This window comes from Rhinichthys klamathensis, unplaced genomic scaffold (genome assembly GCF_029890125.1).
Source record: "Rhinichthys klamathensis goyatoka isolate OS25496 unplaced genomic scaffold, OSU_Roscu_1.1 h1tg000269l_1, whole genome shotgun sequence".
NCBI classification, from domain to species: domain Eukaryota; kingdom Metazoa; phylum Chordata; class Actinopteri; order Cypriniformes; family Leuciscidae; genus Rhinichthys; species Rhinichthys klamathensis.
Window position 1 is genome coordinate 1,272,971 of NW_026606789.1, and position 23,817 is coordinate 1,296,787.

The following is a 23,817-nucleotide window of genomic DNA, read 5'->3' on the forward strand; positions in this document are numbered from 1 at the left end:
GATGCACAAATAAGAAATGAGAAGCACCCTATATGTCCAAATGAGTGATTATATGTTATTAAGTTATATCATAATCTGCGCGACCCTGTTGTTGCCTTTCTTTGATGACGATGCAGGGCATTCCAAATGACTCAAATGAGTGATTATTGTCAGCGAAGTCCACTTCAACTGGTGTACCGTGTTCAGGGAGTAGGGAGCAGTGAACACTGCATGGACCCTGTCGAATGGAACGCACCTTATCTGTAAACACTCTGGGTGGTGTCTCTTTTACAACACTGACTCCTAGTGGTTTCTCCAGGTCACTTCACACAGGTGCTGTGGAAGGACACTGAAGAGGTGGGGGTGGGACTGGCTACTGATGGGAACACAACTTTCGTAGTGGGTCAAAAACTCAGTACCTCCCAGTAGGAAACATCACAAATGTGGGTTATTTTGAAAAAAATGTCCTACTGACAGGCTCCAAAGTAGACTCAAAGCCCTCTGGTACAAGTGAGTACACTTTTTATTTATTTATCTATTTGTGAAGACATTTGTTTCATGTTTTTTTCTTTTTTTTTCTCTATATCCTTAATATTACACTTTATAAATATAAATTATTTAATTAATTAATGACAATTACTTTAAACATTAATAAAATGTTACAGAGTACTTCAAATATTAGATATAGTTTATGTTCATTACAGTATAGTAAAAATTTGATTTATCTGGCAACATTCAGCTGACAAAGTGGGTCCAACGCATGGTGTATCGGGCATTCCTTCAAACAGAGCACCCTCAGTTCCTCTCCTCGCAGTACTGAAATATCACCATCAGGAGGCAGAGGGGATCTTCATGTGCCAACCAGCTTAAAAGGTAAGTTCAAGGGATAGTTCACCCAAAAAAAATATGAATTACTCACCCTCATGTCGTTTCCAAACCCGTAAGACTTCGGAACACAAATAAATGTGCACGTTACGAAGTGCGCTTGAGCTTCAGCAAGCAGGTTCGGTTGAGCTTCTGTTTATGTTCGCTGATCAGTGTTTGAATGTGAATAAAAGCCTAAATTATATCTGTTTATCATATAAAGCAATCGAGTCTCATCAGAAAATTTGGGCTAAACCGCTCAATTCATATGGATTGGTTTTACGATCTCTTTATGAAATTTTGAAGCATCAAAATGTTGCGTAGCTGTCTATGGAGGGAAAGAAAGCTCTAAGATTTCATCAAAAAGATATTCATTTGTGCTCCGAAGATGAACGAAAGCCTTAGGGGTTTGGAACGACATGAAGGGGAGTAATTAATGACAGAATTTTAATTTCTGGGTGAACTAACCCTTTAAGTTTGGTTTGGGAAAGGTACCTAAAAATCAATGCAATTTGTTTAATCTAAATGTTGTATAATGATGAATAAATGGCCATTAAATATATTTTAAATTGTGCAGCTTTTCTTCTCAGCACTTTTCCAATGGTGTCCTCTTTGCACAAATGCAAACACACAGGTTAAAATGCACCTTTTGGCATATTTATCTGTCTAGCCGTAATGCAAATGAAATGTGATAGTCCATTCTTTCTTTGTACTGTTGTTTTATGGTTTCTGAAACAGAGCATGTGCACCTCAATAGACCTTATTCACAGCAGTGCCATCTTTGATTTTTAACAGGAATGAAAGTGAGGCTGTGAGGCTCCTTTCAGTCAGCATGAAATGTGCTATCTGCACATCAAATAACTCTTTATACAAGATATATTTATTATCATATGCACAGTAAAACACTACGGTCTTGACCACACAATGAAATTCTTATTTTCCAAGTCTCCCTTACACCAAAATATACAATATAAATACAAACAGTGAAAAAAAGTGCAAATGTGTATTGTGCACCAATCAAGATACACAGTCAGTAAGATAACGGGGAGTGTGTATTTAAATGTATTGTTCAGGAATCTACATTTTTTCTACCTTTATGTTTGTGTGTAGCAGACAGCAGCTTTGAAGCTGAGTTCCTACAGGCTCACAATGCATATCGGAAACATCATGGAGCCCCGCCGCTCACCGTAAACAAAAACCTGTGCCGCTCCTCACAGGAGTGGGCCAAACACCTGCTGTCAATCAGGACCCTCAAACACAGCAATGGAGATCATGGAGAAAATGTATATTACGCTTGGAGCTCAGCTAACAAAAAACTCACAGGTCAGAGTTTAGTAGCTACTTTGTCTGTATCATTTGCTAATGTTTCGCTTGCTCACTTTTCAGTCAGGCATCTTAGATGTGAATTCTTTGCATACAATTGGAGCTTGGGTTATTTATTTTAAAGCAATCATTATTTCATTACCAGTTGTGTCTCATGAGCTTGTTTGCATGTTTTGAAAATCGCGTGTTTGTAATTTATACAGGACGTGAGGCAGTGGAAAGCTGGTACAGTGAGATTAAAGACTACAATTTCAGCAGGCCTGGATTCACCTCCAAAACAGGTGAATCTACTGTAAACAATCTGGGGTGGTTAGACGTTTGGTTTAGTCCCTGTTCTGACATCTGGTGGTTTCTCCAGGTCACTTCACACAGGTGGTGTGGAAGGACACAAAGGAGTTGGGAGTTGGACTGGCCACTGACGGGAACACAACTTTTGTGGTGGGTCAGTACCTCCCAGCAGGAAACATCAGCAATGCTGGATATTTTGAAAGAAATGTCCTACCGGCAGGTTCCAAACTCGACTTCAAATCCACCCCATCTGGTAAGTCTGATATGCATACATGTGCAGGGATATAATACTGAATATATTTTGTATGATTATTGTATTAAGTAGATGTAGATTGAAAGTATGACTATTTATTATTAAAGGTGCATTGCGCACCTCTCTGAGTTTTTGCAGAACTATGCCCCCCTCTGGCGACAAGCGAAACTGCCTTACTGTCTTTGTCTTGCGTGGAGTTTGCGTTTGGGGTTTATGAACTACAAGCCGGTCTCTTTTAGGGCTGTCAATCTTCCTCTATAATACTATTCGAATTCCATTCCTTGTTTTATTTAATATTCAAATAATATTCGAATATTAAAGTAACAACAGGTAGTTTTTTGCTCTCGGGCTCCCCCTACAGTTGGGAAACAGTATTGTCCTCTACTACTGTCGTAAACTCTGTCATCCTACATGCACGTGCAATTGTTGACAACCAGGATAGCCCTGAACACTGTAGGAGGAGGTCACATGCAGGTGTTCTGCTTGCGTCGCGTGTGAAATGTCTTCATCCCAGGTACAGTGGCATATATTTCAGCATGTCATATGAATATAATTTCATGGGTTTTATTTTTTTTTCTAACGACAAATGATCGCGATGCTCACGTTTACAAGCCAGCGTCATTATAGTAGCCTAGTCTATTGGTTACCGTTTTACTGGATCTATATGATACTTCAATGCAATGTTTGAGTGGTTGATAATAACCATATATCGTCAATATTATAATATCAAGCTACCATAAATGAATCTGCAAATTTTACAAATCGATTTGCATTATAGCTTGAGGCAAGACAAATAAACAAATATCACAGACATGTTAGGTATCCTAAAATATGATTTTATTAATAATCTTCCTCCTTTCTTTGTACATGTTGAGTAGACTACACTTTTTAGGTCAAACATTTGCTATTTGCATTTCATCGATTGCAAAGTTCAAATCAGAACGAGAATACTAGCGATAGCTAACCATCAAAAACTAGAATATCGTTTACTAGCTACCAGATTGATAATTCGCTACTACTCTAGCGAATTAGAGAGGTTCGAGAGAGGCATTCTTTTTTCGATGGAGGGTTCGATGCTCCCTGCACACGCAAGGTCTCTCGCTCGCTTTCTCTCTCTGCCGTCCGCGCGCGTTGGAGCACAGTCTCTGTCTCGCGTGCGCGCTCGCTCTAGATTCCGGGAGATTTGAACTAATTTGCGGTATAACTTGTCGATCACGAGTGGCTCAACAGGTAGATCTATAGATAAACTCATCTTTCAGGGATTTGACCGACCGGGTTGACAATTTAGCGTGAGAAACCGGGGGTGTGGCGTACGTGTGAGCGTGTGAAACCAATCAAATGCGGGTGTCTCACGGCCAATGCGTGAGAGTTGGCAGCTCTGCAATGTTGATCCTCGTTCTGCCTTTAACGCGATCACTTTCTCTTTTTGCTTTGCTCCGATAAAACCTTTGCTTTCTTGTTTTTCTGTGCTGCTTCGGCCATGACTATAACATTTGGCTCGCAAGTCCGATTTTAAGGAAGTGGGGGTGGTGGTGGAAGTGACGTATATGCCGTAAAGCAGTCGAATTTTGTAGTTCCCTTTCGAACGGTCACTTCGTATTGCGTAGCTATACGCAGTGGGGAAACTCCTTTTCCTCGATTTACTGAAACCTATATGTAAAACGTATTTGCAGCTGCACAGCCAGCACACTGAGCGTCTGGCACGCTCATAGGCTGTACTGCCGCAACTGCACAACCAATGGCGCGGGCGACTCTGACCTGCAGCCAATGAGCTAGCTCAACGTCAGAGCCCGTCAAGGGGGTGTGGCTTAGCCTATAAAAGACCCCCGAATTCGCCATTATAGCAGATTTTACTCCTTCAGCGACAGTATACATGTCCCTGAGCCTTTTACTGTGAATTCGCCGTCGAACAAGCCTTTCAGCCTGAGCGAGCTTCTCTTCAGCAGACTTCGCCTGCAAGCCGTCGTCTCCTGACGCCGTCTCACCTGTGGCCATCCGGCGACATCCTATATCCTTTCTATTATTGTGTTTGTTTCAGAATGCCTCGTTCATCCTGCGCCACGTGCGGAGGCCGTCTGCACGAGGCAGACCAACACGAGAGCTGCGTTTCCTGCTTGGGTGTCGACCACGCGGAGAATGCACTCTCTGTCGGCGGATGTGCGGCCTGCGACCGCATGCCTATCTCCGTGCTGCGCAATCGGCTAGCTCTCTCTCGAAACGGCGATGCCGCTTCAACCACGCTTCCCATTCCGAGGAAGAAGAAGCGTCGCAGCCAACGGCAACCGGAGGGTATGGAGATTGGTGAACGCACGCCGGCCGCGTCCCCGCGTGCTTCACTTTCTCCGACTCAAACGCCTTCACCGGTCCTGTTCACAGGAGACCAGCGCCCCCCCCCCCACACGTGGCGGGCCTCGTCTCCTTCGGCGGATCTCTCGAGCGCGACGACAGCATATCCATCGCCGCTTCTGAGGACGAATGGCCGGGCTCTCTCGACCCCGTCTCCGCTTCTCAATCTGTGGCCAGTGGATTAGCGACCAGGACAAACTCCGACGCCGAAATGCTTCGGATCCTGACGAAGGCCGTCGCGGACCTCGAGCTAGAGTGGGCCTCGCCCGAGGAGCCGCCTCGTAGTCGGCTGGATGGATGGTTTCTGGAGGGGCGCCAGCAGGCCCCGCGTCACAAACCGGCGCCATTTTTCCCCGAGGTCCACGAGGAGCTAACCAAGGCCTGGCGCGCTCCATACTCAGCACGTGTGGGATCTGCAGTTTCCGCGACGCTCTCCTCCGTGGATGGCGCAGCGGAAAAGGGTTATGAGTCTTTGCCGCCCCTCGAAGAGGCCGTGGCAGCTCATCTTTGCCCGAGCACTGCAGCTAGCTGGCGAGCTAGAGCCGCTCATCCCAACAAACCCTGCCGAAACACCTCAGCCCTCGCTGGACGCGCGTACTCCGCCTCCGGTCAGGCTGCATCGGCCCTGCACACGATGGCCGTATTGCAGGTCTACCAGGCCAAACTCCTCCGGTCCATGGACGAGACTGGCCCGGACCCGGAGACCTTTCGAGACCTGAGGAGTGCTACAGACTTAGCGCTGCGTGCTACTAAGGCTACAGCACAGGCCATCGGAAGAAACATGGCGAGCTTGGTCGTGCTCGAGCGCCATCTTTGGCTTAACCTCACCGAGATTAAGGACGCCGACAGAACGAGGTTTCTCGACGCCCCGGTGTCCAGCTCCGGGCTCTTCGGCCCGGCGGTGAAAGGATTCTCAGGTACACAGAGGTACACAGAGGCACAGAAAGCGTCCCAGGCCATGCGACACTTCTTGCCGAAACGTTCGAGCTCCGCGACCAGCAAGCCCAAGCCGCCGCCTTCGCCTCATCCAGCCAAGCCGGTGAAACAGGCCTCTCAGCCCCGCCCTGCGGCTGATAGCCAACGCCAGCCAAGGCCCGCGAAGCGCTACCCGCTCCCCAGGCGTCAAGGCCCTCGACCCAGCGCCGCGGCCGACCAGGTGCCTCCGAAGTCGTCCTAGCACGGAGAGGAAAGAGAGAGGGCTCGTGTCTCGCGCTAGCCGGACCACCCTCGAAAAAACCGGCAAAACTTCCCACAGCTCCCTGTTCAGTTCAGGCGGCTGGGGATTTTATTATTGTAAACAGGCCCGCAGCAGTGAGCGCGTCTTTGCAAACAAACGCCGTTTTCACGGCGACCCAAATAAAGCACAAAAAGAGTATGTTTCACAATCACATCACACGGGTTCACGGTCCCCCTTCACTAGGCGGCCCCCGCCCTGTTGTAAGACTGAAATCCCCCTGGGCAAAAGCCGGTATAATCAGTCAAACACTCAGTATGTGCACAAATCACAGTGTAAGGGTATCAGGTCCCCCTATGTTAGGCGGTCCCCCCCATTCAGTGTGTCAAGCCCTAGCCACACGGGCGTTGGCCTGGCAAGCCATCCCTGGTGTGTCGAGTTGGGTCATAAACACTATAAAGCGAGGCTACTCGCTCCAATTCGCTCGCAGACCCCTGAAATTCCAGGCGGTTATCGAGACATCGGTGAGAAGCGGCGTGGGTCACGTGCTTCGCACCGAAGTTCAGAATTTATTAGCAAAAGGAGCGATAGAGTCAGTCCTTCCCGCGCTAATGTATTCGGGGTTTTACAGCCGCTATTTTCTAATTCCAAAGAAAGACGGCGGGCTCAGACCCATACTAGATCTGAGACGTTTGAACAGGGCTCTCATGAGACGGCCTTTCAGAATGTTAACACTCAAACAAATTCTCGCGCAAGTTCGCCTGGGGGATTGGTTTGTTTCAATGGATCTGAAAGATGCATACTTTCATATTCAGATCGACCCTCGTCACAGGCCATTCTTGAGATTCGCCTTCGAGGGGAGGGCATATCAATACACCGTTCTGCCGTTCGGTCTGTGTCTGGCACCCCGTACATTCACGAAATGTATGGATGCAGCGCTTTCCCCGCTAAAAAGCCAGGGAGTGCGTGTGCTGAATTATCTCGACGACTGGCTGGTGCTAGCGCAGTCGAGAGACGAACTAATAATTCACAGGGATTTGATTCTCGGCCATTTAAAATGCCTGGGTCTCACAATCAATGTTGCCAAAAGCGAACTGAACCCCAGCCAGACTGTGGTCTTTCTGGGCACGGTTTTGGACTCGGTGACAATGAAAGCGCGGCTCACTCTAGAGCGCGCGCTATCTGTGCAGACACTGGCAGCCGCATTCAGGGCGCGCGAGCGCGCGCCTCTGAAGAGGTTTCAGAAACTGCTTGGTCTAATGGCAGCCGCATCATCAGTACTCCACATGGGATTACTGCGCATGCGCCCGCTGCAGCACTGGCTGAAACGCCGTGTGCCAACCCATGCATGGCAGTCAGGCAGCCTGCGCATTATGGTGAATCACGGGTGTTTAAGAACACTGATTCCCTGGCGGGCTCAGGACTGGTACCGCGAGGGGGTGACCATGGGGGTAGTTTCCAGGAGGAAGGTGGTTTTTACAGACGCATCCAACCTGGGTTGGGGAGCGCTGCACGAGGGCAGGCCTGCCTCAGGCCTCTGGTCGAGCACGGAGCAGAGCTTACATATCAACTGTCTGGAAATGAAAGCAGTTGGTTTGGCCCTGAAAGCATTTCTGTTAAACCTCAGGGGTCACCATGTCCTGGTCCGTACGGACAACATGTCAGTGGTGGCCTACATAAATCGCCAGGGTGGCATCAGGTCGGGCAACCTGCATGCTATGGCGAGGGACCTCCTCCTATGGGCACAGGCCAACCTGAGCTCCCTGAGAGCAGCGCACATCCCGGGCGTCCAAAATCTGGGCGCGGATATGCTCTCACGGGGCAACACTCCCCTAAGCGAGTGGTCTCTGAACCCTCAGACGGTCAGTCTGATATGGGAGAGATTCGGCGAGGCCGAAATCGACCTTTTCGCCTCGAGAGCCAACACCCACTGCAGGGTGTTTTTCTCGAAGAACAGGGACGCGCTGGCCCATCCCTGGCCCAACCGCCCCCTTTATGCTTTCCCCCCCATCTCGATGGTCCCACAAGTCATCGAACGGGTCAGGGAGAGCGGATGCCCAGTCCTTCTGGTGGCTCCTCTCTGGAAATCCAGACCATGGTTTCCGGAGCTGGTTCAGCTGTCAGACACGGTCCCCTGGCCCGTTCCAATGAGGAGGGACCTCCTCACACAGGCCAAAGGGACGATATGGCACCCCCGACCCGATTTATGGGCCCTCCATGTGTGGCCCCTAAACGGGTACCGGGGGGCCTTCCTGACAAGGTCTTAAGCACTATCTCTGAAGCAAGGGCCCCGTCTACTAGGCGTCTTTATGCTTTGAAGTGGTCGGGTTTTTCCAGCTGGTGCTCGAAAAATCGAGTTGACCCAGAGTCATGTGAGGTATCGGTGGTACTCTCCTTCCTGCAGGAGCTACTGGACGCGGGCCGCACCCCGTCCACGCTCAAAGTTTATGTGGCAGCCATCGCAGCGCATCATGCGTTGGGGGCTGGTCAATCACTGGGAAGAAATGACCTGGTGGTAAGATTTCTGAAGGGCACTAGAAAAATAATTAACCCCTCCAGGCCCCCATCAGTACCTCCCTGGGACCTCTCCACGGTCCTCAGGGCCCTGAAGGGGCCGCCTTTTGAACCGCTCCGGTCGGTGGATCTAAAACCACTCTCGCTTAAGACTGCTCTCCTGTTGGCATTGGCATCTATCAAGCGAGTGGGAGATCTGCAGGCCCTTTCTGTGAGTCCGGCATGTTTGGAGTTTGGAGCGGATGACTCCAGAGTCATTCTCAAACCCAGGCATGATTACATACCCAAGGTGCTCTCAACGCCGTTTAGAGCGCAAGTTATCACGCTATTAGCCCTTCCCCCTTCTGCTGAGGATGGGGAGGTTAATCTTCTCTGCCCTGTTAGGGCGCTGAGAGTCTATCTGGAGCGTTCTGCGTCTTTTAGACAGTCAGAACAGCTGTTTGTCTGCTTTGGTGGCCGATCTAAGGGTGGTCCAGTTACCAAGCAGAGACTGTCTAGATGGATAGTGGATGCCATTTCTATGGCTTATACTTCAGTGGGTCAGGTTTGCCCTATAGGTGTCAGGGCCCATTCGACTAGAGGCATGGCCTCGTCATGGGCGTGGTCATCTGGGTTTCCCATTCAAGATATTTGTGATGCGGCCGGCTGGTCCTCGCCTTCCACATTTATGAAGTTCTATAATATGGAGGTGCCTTCCCTGCAGGTGAAGGTTCTTTCAGTATGATTAAGACTCGATGCTGTCTGGTCTTGTCTACAAAAAATTACTGTGCATAATCACATACATACATATATAAAACCCGTTTAGGCCGGTTATGAATTGTACTAATAATCCCGACAGTGTCGGGGTTTGTTAGCATATTCTGTTGGTTGTTACTGACTCTTATATATTATTCAGGCCTGACAGTGTCTGGTCTGTTATATATATATTTATTTATTGGGTTCTGGCTTGTTCTGTTAGCTCAGGGGGCCTGAGTTGCAGTGCAACCAGTTACTAAGGGTGCGGCGTTTTACAGGGCGTCCCCACTGCGTATAGCTACGCAATACGAAGTGACCGTTCGAAAGGGAACTACTCGGTTACTATCGTAACCTCAGTTCCCTGAGAGAGGGAACGAGTATTGCGTAGCCGGCCGCATTTAGTAACTGGTGAAGTTGTCGCTTCAGTCGTTTAAACCTGCTATAATGGCGAATTCGGGGGTCTTTTATAGGCTAAGCCACACCCCCTTGACGGGCTCTGACGTTGAGCTAGCTCATTGGCTGCAGGTCAGAGTCGCCCGCGCCATTGGTTGTGCAGTTGCGGCAGCACAGCCTATGAGCGTGCCAGACGCTCAGTGTGCTGGCTGTGCAGCTGCAAATGCGTTTTACATATAGGTTTCAGTAAATCGAGGAAAAGGAGTTTCCCCACTGCGTATAGCTACGCAATACTCGTTCCCTCTCTCAGGGAACTGAGGTTACGATAGTAACCGAGTAGTTCTCTTTGTTCGCCGGTTACTACCCGAAACCCGAAGTTTAAAAGTACGATTAAAAACGCTACAGACCCCGTCAGGCTATGGCAGACGTGTCATTCAACCTATTGTAAGTCGATGTACCATCACAAGAGACTTGGAAATATATTATGAAGGTTGAAAAGTTACCTGTTGTTACTTGAAATGCTCAAATTCATCCTATTATTAATATTTACGACATTACTCAGGCTTATGGATCGCCAATGCCACTATAGCATGTGGTTGTTGTTACACGTTCTGTCCACAAGAGGGACATCTAACATTACAATAAACATTTTATTCACGCTGAATATGGTTGAAGCGCTTCCGATGGTTTTCGGCTAATATCTCCGCGAAAACACCACCAAACATTCTGAAATTTATATCGTTCTTTTCAGTTCGACTAGACGGTTCCAGCGAGTTTGGTGCTCACCGAATCCGTTGAGTATTCGCCAAGATATTTGCGCTTCACGGGCGCTTTTTTACGTCGTTAAACATTTACCATTTTTGACAGTATTGTTATGATGATCAACGTGTATAACGTGCACAATTGTGTTACAATTCAAAAACTTTATTGTTCATCAGACGAAACAAAAGCATTTCATTTTCACATGCGTGTAAGCCAAGGTGGTGAGAAAGACAAGATTGCATATAAAAAAAATAAAAATATTCGAATAGTAACTTCAGCATTCGAATAGTATTGATTTTTTTAATATTCGAATTATATTCGAATTGTGGAATTCGTTCCAACAGCCCTAGAGTCCATCTTCTACTTTTGTCGAAAGTTGACTAAAGTTTTGTCGCTCGAGTTGTCTTCGCTAATACGGAGAATGGCGGCAAATACACAAACCTGCCAGACATAGCCAGGGGAGCGTGAACGCGCATCACGTTCCGGCCCGAATCCCTCTTATTTATTTTACTGTACAGGATTATAGAGGCAATCGCAGTGATCAGAGAAGGGCTCATTCAGCCCATCAGGCAATTGTTTAATCATGTATGGGTTAGAAAAACGGGTATTTTTAACATGAAATGTTGCGCAATGCACCTTTAATACATATATATATTATATATAATTTGTAATTATATTTATTGTGTAATTATAAATAATATATCAATTAATTTAATTAAAATATAATATATATTCAATATAATTAAATTATATTTATTATAACTCTTATTGTATAATGTTCACAGAAAGTTTTAAACATATTTTTTGGTGTTCAGCTGACAGAGTTGGACAAGCACTTGCTGCTCTCAGCATCAAGTCAAACCAATTGCCTTCATCATCTCACAGTTCTGGACCAGCACCATGTAAGAGTCAGTCTCCACAGAGCAGCAGCTCAGAAGGTAAGCAATGAGGACATGAATACCTCAAGAAACTATGGAGGACTATTTTTTGCCACATAAGAAAATAAAGCATGCTTTGATGAATCAGTTAAAGGTATTGTAGGTAGGAATTTTATAAAAAAAACTTTTTTCCAAATTTGTTTAAACTTGCTGTATATATCAATGCATAATTAAAATGTAAGTACTCTGAAAAAGAAAGTATAAAAATCGAGTGTCTGTAGACCTCTCACGACTGTTTTAAAGACAGCTCATTATTTCCATTCACTCCACCCCCTCCCTTCTGGGCTCCTTCCAAAGTCACGTCCCAAAAACACATGAACGCGCGACTCCGACCGCTGAGCTGAAGACGCATTATTTACCTGAGACGAGCGGAGAGGAAGGAGCGCAGTGCATGTAGTGACATCATGTCAGAATCACATGTAATAAAAAAATCTTACTTTATCATTATGAAGATAAACAAATAAGATGTATTTTAGTACTCACTATCAAGCTAGCATATTGATATTGGTAAAGTTTAAAATATATATATTTATTGATTCGCTAACGAGCTAGTTATCTATAAGGCAAAGCTAAAAACAGATTGCATGATACACGTTTTTCCATTGCCATCATTTACACTGTGATGAAGATGAATTTCGTGTAACATTCATAACATTTATGGTGTTCGAGGACAGATCCGGGGTCGAGGGCGAAGCAGAGGAGGTCGTCACAAGGCGTCACTTTTCAGCCCCTTGAGGTCTCTCAGTTCTCGCCATCGCTGGAAAGCCACGCCGATATTGACACGCGTTTTATTTCGTTGTTTATCCAAAGACTTTTTGTTCATTACCTTTTCTAGTAACGTTACTGTCTTCCTTTTTTTGCCTGGTTTGCCTTCACGAACTGCATATGTGAACTTTGATTGGTCTTTCTCTGCCATTGTTTTGCTATTCCTAGGTTCCGTGCCTCTTGAATTCCTCAAATCAAACGGATACGCGCAAGTGGGCAGTTCCTGTGTGGCAAAAGGGTGGTTGCCATGGTTGCGAGAGAGTGACAGTCGCCTAAGCCAATCCTTTGTTTCGTCTCGGATGGAAATAATGAGCTGTGTTTAGTGCAGATTAAACGGTCTAGAGTCACTCGATTTTTATACTCTTTTTATCAGAGTACTTACATTTTAATTATGCATTGATATATACAGAAAGTTTAAACACATTTGGAAAAAAGGTTTTTTATAAAACTCCTACCTACAATACCTTTAAGTCAAAATGATGGATTTATGGAAATTATGAGATTTTTATTAGATTTTTTACATTTTATCTCATCATTTCAATTTATGTCATAATTTTGACTTAAAGGGATAGTTCGGCCAAAAATGATATTTAAACCATGCATTACTCACCCTCAAGCCGTTCGAGATGCATATGTCAATCTTGTTTCAGACGAACACATTTTCAGTTATTTTAGAAAATGTCTTAGACCCTTCAGTGGATATAATGTGAAGCAATGGGGTCCACCTCCTTCAAGTCCCAAAATGTGCATATATCCTTCACAGAAGTCATCCATCCGGCTCCAGGGGGATAAACGAAGGCCTTATGAGGGTAATCCGTGCGGTTTTGTCGTAAAAATATACATATTTAAAACTTTATAAATGAAAATATCTGACTTCCGGCAACGATCGACGCACGTTCACGGGTGATGTTTTGCTCTGCTCTCTGGCTGCGCGGGCGCGTTCGTTCTACGTCACGACGCTACGTCCTACCTACGCCGACTTCCATCACCCGTGGACGCGCGTCGATCGTTGCCGGAAGTCAGATATTTTCATTTATAAAGTTTTAAATATGTATATTTTTACGACAAAACCGCACGGATTACCCTCATAAGGCCTTCGTTTATCCCCCTGGAGCCGGTTGGATTACTTTTGTGAAGGATATATGCACATTTTGGGACTTGAAGGAGGTGGACCCCATTGCTTCACATTATATCCACTGAAGGGTCTAAGACATTTTCTAAAATAACTGAAAATGTGTTCGTCTGAAACAAGATTGACATATGCATCTCGAACGGCTTGAGGGTGAGTAATGCATGGTTTAAATATCATTTTTGGCCGAACTATCCCTTTAATATGTCATAATAAAGATTTTTTTTTCCAGTTATGTAGCAGAAATGGACTTCCATAAGAAACAGAATTGTTTGTTTTATAGTGGGTTAACTATGAGTGAACTATTATAACCCTTTTCTGATCATCACAGTACTATTGTTTAATAAAACAATGCTTATTTTAGTTTTTTGTATCTATTTGAATTCAGCAGAATAAATGCTTCCTTTCATGCCAACATGTACTTAATCAAATACTATTAGTAGTTTTAATGAGTAGTTACCAGTAATTGGTCATTAGTTTGAGAAAATCAGCTTCTACAAAGACTGCTTTGTGGAACACTTGCAATTAAACATAATAAAGACACACAGTCAGGTCCATTGTTTTCATTTTGCAGCACTATTTGATGTATAAAGCTGTGCACAAACTTATTTGAAATCATGTAAAAAGTGACGTCAAAAAGACCAAAGCCTCAGTTTCAACTCAAAAGTCTCTTCAGGAATTAACAGCTTTTTCTTTTCCTGTGATAAAGGTGAGATCTTGTCCCAGTTTCGTCAGACTCTGCTTGAAGCTCAAAATGAGTACCGGCGGCAACATGGGGCACGGCCTCTCTCGCTGTGCCCCATCCTCAGTAAAGATGCTCAGGATTGGGCAGCACATCTGATTAGCATTAACGCCCTGAAGAACAGCGGCAAAGGTCATGGAGAGACGGAGAGATGTCTTACAAATGGACATCCAACATGGTGCATCCAACAGGTAAATTGGTTATTCCCCCAAATGGGTCTCAATATAAGAAACTATTGCACACCAGAATGATAAAGTTAATAAAAAAACTATTAATAATATATATTTTTTAACCATAGGAAAAGAGGTTGCTGAATCATGGTACAAGGAAAATGTAAAGTACAACTTTGCAATTCCTGGCTTTCAAAGTGGAACTGGTAGGTTATTCATTTTGCACTCATATCAACTGAAGAGGTTAAATGGTTAAAGCTGTAAGCCCGACTCAATTGATCCAATGGCAGCATTCGATCAGCGGGTGAAGGTCTCTGCGTGTTACTTTTTTCCTTGTGGCAAAGTAATTTGATTAAATGAAATAAATGTTTTCATGTTCTAACTCGTTATTTCATCTGACTCCATAAATGAAAAGGTTTTAATGATATCTGTGCATCATCAAATGTAAGCGAATGTTTGACTCCCTCTCTCTCATGCTTAGATCACCTGAAACTCACCCAAAATCTATATGGTTTATATATGATCAATTATCATACAGTTTTATAAATGTTTGGTATAATTTGAAATGTCTCAGTGGCCTCTTTGGGAATGAGACCTTTGTACCAGTCGCACTGAGACATTTCAAATTATACCAAACATTTATAAAACTGTATGATAATTGTACATATATAAACCATATAGATTTTGGGTGAGTTTCAGTTGATCTAAGCATGAGAGAGAGGGAGTGGGGGAAGTGTGAAATACATGTATAGATTAGGATGATTCTGAGGTGAGATTTGCATCTCGAATGGTAATGCTACCTTCACAAGAGATAGTTCAAATGTTAATTTCCAGAAAGGTCCTTTGTCGTTCCTCAAGTAGACTGCCTGGCATTCATCTAATTTCTCAAGTCTTACAAAGCTGTAAAATATTAGAGCAAATATCGATCGATTCAATATGTATGTTTATGTTAAAATACAGATCAAAGACAATACATATCACAAACCATAACTAAAAATTTACACCTGAAAAAAACGCACAGGTAACTTCACCCAGATGATCTGGAGGTCTACAGACCAGGTTGGGGTCGGCCTGGCATCAGATGGAAAGGGCAAGTTCATCACTGTGGCCTTTTACAAACCTGCTGGCAACATCACCAACCCTGGCTACTTCCAGGATAATGTCAAACCTGCTGGGAGGTGATCTGCTGAATAAGAAAGATTAAGAAGGTTTTATCCATTTTACTAATGAACAGCAATAATTAAAAAAATCAGAATGTGGGAATTTATCTGTTATTATTCATTTGTAAACTACGGAGCCCCCCTAGTCCCACTTTGTCAAAAAAATTTATTATAACTATCTCGTGGCCTCAAGATAGTATCTCGTGGCCTCAAGATATTAAAGGTGCTCTAAGCGATGTCACGCGTTTTTTAGGCCAAAACATTTTTTGTCACATACAGCAAACATCTCCTCACTATCCGCTGGCTGCCTGTCCCCTGAACACACTGTAAAGAAACGCGATCTCTGTAGACAGCCCAGTCTCCACAAACAGCAACAAAAACAAACTGCGGCGACCCGCTCCCCGAAACATAACAAACTGTTCCAGCCAATGACCGACAAGAAGGGTTTGGGGGTGTGGTTTGGGGGGTTAGTGTGCGGATGAGGAGGAGGGAGGGTCTAGCTAGCCTCCGTTTTGTTTGACAATAGTTCGAACGTCAACAAGAAGTGACGTCACCCAGGATCGCTTAGAGAACCTTTAACTCTTGGCCTCAAGATAGAGTTACTATCTTGAGGCCACGAGATACTATCTTGAGGCCACGAGTTACTATCTTGAGGCCACGAGATACTATCTTGAGGCCACGAGTTACTATCTTGAGGCCACAAGATACTATCTTGAGGCCACGAGTTACTATCTTGAGGCCACGAGTTACTTATCTTGAGGCCACGAGTTACTATCTTGAGGCCACGAGTTACTATCTTGAGGCCACGAGATACTATCTTGAGGCCACGAGTTACTTATCTTGAGGCCACGAGTTACTATCTTGAGGCCACGAGATACTATCTTGAGGCCACGAGTTACTTATCTTGAGGCCACGAGTTACTATCTTGAGGCCACGAGATACTATCTTGAGGCCACGAGTTACTTATCTTGAGGCCACGAGTTACTATCTTGAGGCCACGAGTTACTTATCTTGAGGCCACGAGTTACTATCTTGAGGCCACGAGATACTATCTTGAGGCCACGAGTTACTTATCTTGAGGCCACGAGTTACTTATCTTGAGGCCACGAGTTACTATCTTGAGGCCACGAGATAGTATCTTGAGGCCACGAGTTACTATCTTGAGGCCACGAGTTACTATCTTGAGGCCACGAGTTACTATCTTGAGGCCACGAGATAGTATCTTGAGGCCACGAGTTACTATCTTGAGGCCACGAGTTACTTATCTTGAGGCCACGAGTTACTTATCTTGAGGCCACGAGTTACTATCTTGAGGCCACGAGATACTTATCTTGAGGCCACGAGTTACTATCTTGAGGCCACGAGTTACTATCTTGAGGCCACGAGTTACTATCTTGAGGCCACGAGTTACTATCTTGAGGCCACGAGTTATTTATCTTGAGGCCACGAGATAGTTATAATACATTTTTTTTTTACAAAGTGGGACTAGGGGGGCTCCGTAGTAAACAGAAAGTCAGTCAACAGAATATATTGCATGTACAAAAACATCAGTTCACAAATGTCAACTACACCTTTGACAATATGCTTGTTTTAATGGTTCTGATATACATATAAATAATTTCTCATTTCTCATTCTTTGTGAAGTGGATATCCACCCATTGACTGTTATAAGAGAGAGTGTGTATATGTACTCTTGAATGATACAGGAATTTTTAAATGGGAAATTACTTATATAGAAAGAAGGTGTGATAAATAAATAAAAATCAGCATATATTTTGACATAAAATAATCATTAAATGAATGCAAATGTTCTGTCCATGTAGTTATTTATCTTAAATGCAGTCTAAGGTGTGATTGATAATCATGTGACAAAAATTATTTTATAAACAACAATTTAATATTATATATTTTCATATCCTAAACTTCAGCTTTCATCAGATATATAAAGATACTGAAATGCTAACAAGTCTTCCTCTTCCCCAAAAACTCAAGCACAATCGTATAAATTGCATTCTCATACACAAATCACTGTCATTTTGCATCTAGATGTGAATCCTTTTCTTGCACAGCCCCAGAGAGCTTGGGCGGAAATGCAAAACTGAAATGCCGAGGTGTCATGTTGTGTGAACATCTTATCACATTGTGTTGCTGGAGACACATGAGACGGCGCTCTTATATTCATTTATAGATGCCCTCATTCATGAATAACATGAAGGTCAAACAATTCAATTCAAACAAGGTCAAACAAATTGTCTGATAAACTGAAATGTATATACCTTTATGGTTGACATTTCAGCACACTTTGGCCAAAACTAAAATAATAAAACTACTTTATCAATAATATAATTAGCCTTTAGGTCCATGCATTTGTTAATAAAATTTGACTTGATGGTGTTTTTGGGTCTATCCTAACTGCAAAAGAACAAGGATATAAACATACTAATCTAAATTTCTCTAAGTACTTAAGTTATTATTTTCCTTCTCAGTGTCTTTCAGAGAGATATACGACAACAAAACACAGAAGTTTCCTGTTTTTTGCTTTTTTATCACATCAGAGTATACATGTTAAATAGTCCACAAACAGAAAAATCAGCTTTGTTTTGAGTTTCCTTGGCCATGAATATATAGTACTACTTACAGTTGAATGAGGCAACAGTTACAGTGTCGGGAGAGTTTCTATAGTACTGCTGCCGTTTCTATAGAGCTGTTTTTGTTGTGCTTGGAGGAGGATGCTTTCCAGCTAGGTTATCTTTCCTTCTAGGGATCACCAGCAACAGTAAGGGAATGAAAACAGGGTCAAGCCTTGCCAAAATAACCTGTAAACCTGAGTATCTGGTACACGAGACTAAAAAATATTTATATATTTATGTGTCTCAACTTAAAAAAAGGTGAAATCACAGTGTTTCAGGTCAAAAGCGGCAGGAAGGTATTCTTTCTTATGTCCCACTTTTGTGTATTCAAAGTGTGTGTATGTGTGTGTGCGTGCGTGTGTGCGTGCGTGTGTGCGTGTGTGCGTGCGTGTGTGCGTGCGTGCAAGGCAGCTGCTGCCAGTGTTGCTACACTTTGAATGCTAATCAATTATGCAGTGCATAGTTTTACTTACACACATGCACAGACAACCTGTCAAGTTCAGACTTTCCCAATCCCTGAGGGAGTACCTCACACCAGTTCCCTAGTTTTCATGAGCCTTGCTACATATTGAGCAGAGGACACACATTATTTAATATCAAACAATAACTACTAATATCTCGGAAACCTACAATATCGTTCACAATTTTGGGGGCCGGTAAGTATTTTTAATGTTTTTAAATGGTCGCCAAGGCTGAATATATCACTACAATTTAAAATAACTGTTTTCTATTTTAATATATTTTAAAATGTAATTTATTCCTGTGATGGCAAAGCTGAATTTTCCGCAGACATTTTCCAAAATTCATAGTCGCATGATCCTTCAGGAATCATTATAATGCTGATTTGGTGCTCAAGAAACATTTCTTATTATTATTATTACTGATGAAACAGTTTTGCTATGTTATATAGGCTTAAAAAAACTATCCAGTTATGTCATAGAGTCTTGGGTCCTTTAATCTAATAACATGATTTTGACCTTTTTTTGTGGTCTGTCAAAATGCTGATGAGTAGACTTGATTATTTTAATACAAATGTTGTATGTTATACAGCAACAACTATAATGCATAATGCATCGTAAGCTCTGCTGTTGAAATTCATTCTGCATGCCTTCGTCATTAATCCTATTTCGTTCTATTCAGCCTACGTGTGCTTCTGTCATTGCATGCATGAACTGAATGCCCTCTATAAGGATGTATGACACCTCAGACATTCATAATTAATTAATCGATGCTGCGCATCCCACTTGTGCTGAGACACTCAGTGCTTCAGGGATGGCAGCACAATATTGGCCTATACACAAATACTTGGTTGTATTGGAAATTTGCATCAGCAAGGAACAATTTACTGTCTAAGTACTTTATTCTTTTTAGCATTTATATTTATGAGTGTCTGTCCCTGTGTATATTGTCAAGTTTGTGTCGATTTAAATAAAGAGGTGAAACAGGGTCAAAGATATCAAACTCTCATTCAGTTCTTTTCATCAACAGCTATAAATCTTTATCAGAATGGGTCAACTAATGGAGGTGTAGGGTTTGTTCTCTTATTCAGAAAATACAAAGACGTACTGTAGGAAGTGGGCTATACATTTTTTGTGATCTCTATTTGAAAAGATCCATATCTTAAACAATGAGCAGATTAGGATGTGGGCAGTGATACTTGCACTACAGCAAAATAGGCCAATTGTTACTATTTTACATTTTGGTGAATCATTTGTATGAATTTGTAATCTCGTTCATATATTTTCATTCGATGTGCTTACGCTCCACTGACAGTCCATATATCAAACATGAAAATGGTTAATATTACCATGAAAAGTCCAACAATATGCGAAACCATTAACATAACACAGTCTGACAAGGAAAATGTACCCTTTTGGCTTCTAAATGTTGGCCAAAGATGTTTTTAATTAGTAACATAAATTACTTGAAAAAGAGCATGTCTTTACAAGTAACTCCCCCAGCCATGACACACTTATGCTTTTTAAAGATTTCAAATGCCAGCAAAACTTCTTAATACAGTTAAGTTACTTCAGTTAATTCCTTTTTTTCTCATATGAATTTGAGCTGGTATGAAGCTGATTTAAAATATGATATAATATTATAGCAAACGCATTCAGTGTACTGTATATGTAACAAATTAACAAGTCCAAACATGCAATCTACTGTTTGGTGTAGGTAGGTGTGCTTGCTTGGTAACACGATTCTTCTATTCGAGCAGGTCTCTGGTTACCAATACAAAACGGTTTCTGTGTGAAATGTGATCCGCGTTGTAACCATTGGCAACAGATTACAACATCTCTAATCCAATCAAAAGCAGAAGCTCCAAGAGAGCGCGGGTTCCTCGACCAATCAAAAGCGGACGGATAATGATTGACGTCTCGTTCATCCACCTGTGTTTGAATGCGAAGGTTGGCGTTATTTAAAAGTGAAAACCGTTCGCTGGGCTTTGCAGAGTTTAGACGACGCGCGGTGGGAGAGAGTTCACTACATTTGTTTTTTAATGAGAAAGTGCTTTTTTCCTTAACGATTCAACATGAGAGAAATTGTTCACCTGCAGGCTGGTCAATGTGGAAACCAAATCGGTGCCAAAGTGAGTAACAGTTAAGGGTATTATTGATTACGACGTTAGGCCAGTAAGCTAAAGGCCTGTCGCGAGGGGCATAACTTTAGTCTGTGTGTTGTCTAGTTATCATGTGTAGAACTAATTATAACTGAATATTAATATTTAACTGTGCTTTTCTAAAGAAAAATAACATCTGCTAAGATGAGTAACTACCGAGCTAACGTTATCGTTTTTTTTTTCTTCCCTAAACCCTGTTTGTAGTTTTGCAAGTTGCCGTGACAACACTTCAAAAGTGGCCGCTAAAAATTAAATAATTTTTGAAGACGTTTAAGGTGATATAATTGTTGATATTGACTCCTTTTCTTCTGTGTGGTCAGTTTTGGGAGGTGATTAGTGATGAGCACGGAATTGACCCGACAGGAACTTACCATGGGGACAGTGATCTGCAGTTGGAGCGGATTAATGTGTACTACAATGAAGCCACTGGTCAGTTTGCGTTTGTGATGTATTAAAACACAGAAAAAGTGGCATTAAAATTTTTACGTTAAGAGTGGAAATGTGCACTTTACTACGACAGGTGGAAAGTATGTTCCTCGTGCTGTTCTTGTCGACCTGGAGCCTGGAACTATGGATTCGGTGAGATCTGGACCATTTGGGCAGGTCTTCCGACCAGATAACTTTGTCTTTGGTAAGCCTGTTTTCATATGCCATTTGACTGAATGTTAAATTCTTGATGTTTAATTTGAGCCTTGTATAATCTGTAATTCTTTTCAATCATAGGTCAGAGTGGTGCTGGAAACAACTGGGCCAAGGGTCATTACACAGAAGGTGCTGAGCTTGTAGACTCTGTTCTTGATGTGGTCCGTAAGGAGGCGGAAAGCTGCGACTGCCTGCAAGGCTTCCAGCTCACCCACTCCCTTGGAGGAGGCACCGGGTCAGGCATGGGCACGCTCCTCATTAGCAAAATCCGTGAGGAGTACCCAGACCGCATCATGAACACCTTCAGCGTGGTGCCCTCACCTAAAGTCTCAGACACTGTTGTAGAGCCTTACAATGCCACGCTGTCCGTCCATCAACTGGTGGAGAACACGGATGAAACGTTTTGCATCGACAACGAGGCGCTGTATGACATTTGCTTCCGTACACTCAAACTCACTACACCAACCTACGGCGATCTCAACCACCTCGTGTCAGCCACAATGAGCGGGGTCACCACCTGCCTGCGCTTCCCCGGCCAACTCAATGCTGACCTGCGCAAACTGGCCGTCAACATGGTGCCTTTCCCCCGTCTGCATTTCTTCATGCCAGGCTTCGCCCCCCTCACCAGCAGGGGGAGTCAGCAATACCGAGCTCTTACAGTTCCTGAGCTCACACAGCAGATGTTCGATGCCAAGAACATGATGGCTGCTTGTGACCCCCGCCATGGTCGCTATCTCACCGTGGCCGCCATTTTCCGAGGCCGCATGTCTATGAAGGAAGTGGATGAGCAGATGCTGAATGTCCAGAACAAGAACAGCAGCTATTTTGTGGAGTGGATCCCCAACAATGTCAAGACCGCCGTGTGCGACATACCGCCTCGTGGTCTCAAAATGGCAGCCACTTTCATCGGCAACAGCACCGCCATCCAGGAGCTGTTCAAGCGCATCTCTGAGCAGTTCACCGCTATGTTCAGGCGCAAGGCCTTCTTGCATTGGTATACGGGTGAGGGGATGGATGAGATGGAGTTCACGGAAGCCGAGAGCAACATGAATGACTTGGTGTCAGAGTACCAGCAGTACCAAGACGCCACTGCCGAAGAGGAGGGAGAGTTTGAGGAAGAGGGAGAGGAGGAGCTTGCATAGTCAAGTCATCTTCATTTATATAGCGCTTTTAACAATGGATTGTTTCAAAGCAGCTTTACAGAGATAAACATATAATTTAAGGTAACAGATTGTTTTGGCGTTATAGCGGTTCTTGAATAATGTTACTTCCAGCTAAAGTTAACTTTGATTGATTCACCTCCGTCGAAATGATCAGACTTTAAACGCGAACCTGTGATTAACGCAGACGGCGTTCACATGCTCATTCAGAATTCTATAGTTATGTGCTTTTTAAAATATTTGCGCAGGTTTGTAATTCATACAACCCAGCCTAAACAAACTACTTTTCTTGCCTATACATTTTGATACAGAATTTTGTTTTATTTTATCACTTCGGGCATAAAGAGTTGACGCTCAAGTTCTTGTTCACTGTTTTTCTGTTCAGTTTCCTTATTTGTTGGTTTGTCTTTGTTTTGATCTCTTCCTCCCAAGCAGTTTCACAAGCTGCTGAAAAGCTCTCAATGTTCCTACAATGTCTAATAAAGCTCTGAATTTGATAGCAGTCTTTTGGGGTGTGTTGTCTGTCTTTGGCCTTTTTCCTTGCTGATGTGTTGAAGTGAATTGTATATCGGTTACCATTCATTCTTTGTGTAACTAACAGAATATATAAAAATGTTAAATTGGTAAGATTAGTGTTTTCTTTAATTACAAAAATGTTTAATTTGAGTACTTTGCGGTTACAGTAGAGCAAACTACGGTAGATGAAAGGCATGTTAGTGTGCAGATCATTCAATGATACAAGACCGCCATCTAGCGTTTAAAACGAGATAGATTGAAAAAAAAATCAGGTGAGAAAATATGTATCCATAAGCAGCCTACACTTGAGATTTGCTCTCAGATTTAATCAAATGTAACACTGATATCAATGTCTTATTTACAAAAATTTGAATATAATTTATTTAACATAAGTTAAGAAATCTTTAAACAAGCATTTTTAAGGTCACTATGCAACTAAATCGACAGCATGTTTGCGTAAGCCAAGATTAATAAATTACCTTCATTAACCGCACATATAGGCCTGGTTTCACATACAGGGCTTGATTGAGGGCAATATTTAAATCACAGATTTAAAAAAAATCCTTCTATAAAAAAGAATAATCTTAAATAACCCCACAAAGATGGCATATAAATCATACAGAATTTTATTTTATTGTAAAAATGCAGAAAGTTTTCTGTGATGGGTGACGTAAACATGCTATAGGGGGTAGAATATACAGTTTGTACAGTATA

The 23,817-nt window shown here is 43.2% G+C and overlaps 1 protein-coding gene and 1 pseudogene across 1 annotated transcript; both read left to right on the plus strand.

The window, feature by feature from the left end:
* Positions 1-725: 725 nt before the first annotated feature.
* LOC130102201 (uncharacterized) lies at positions 726-15,642 on the plus strand (annotated as a pseudogene).
* Positions 15,643-20,403: 4,761 nt separating this feature from the next.
* On the plus strand, positions 20,404-22,569 carry LOC130102163 (tubulin beta-4B chain). Its single transcript, XM_056268084.1, has 4 exons — positions 20,404-20,755; positions 21,106-21,214; positions 21,306-21,416; positions 21,509-22,569. The coding sequence occupies exons 1-4, from the start codon at positions 20,699-20,701 to the stop codon at positions 22,567-22,569; spliced, it is 1,338 nt and encodes a 445-aa protein (XP_056124059.1). The 5' UTR covers positions 20,404-20,698.
* Positions 22,570-23,817: the final 1,248 nt, after the last annotated feature.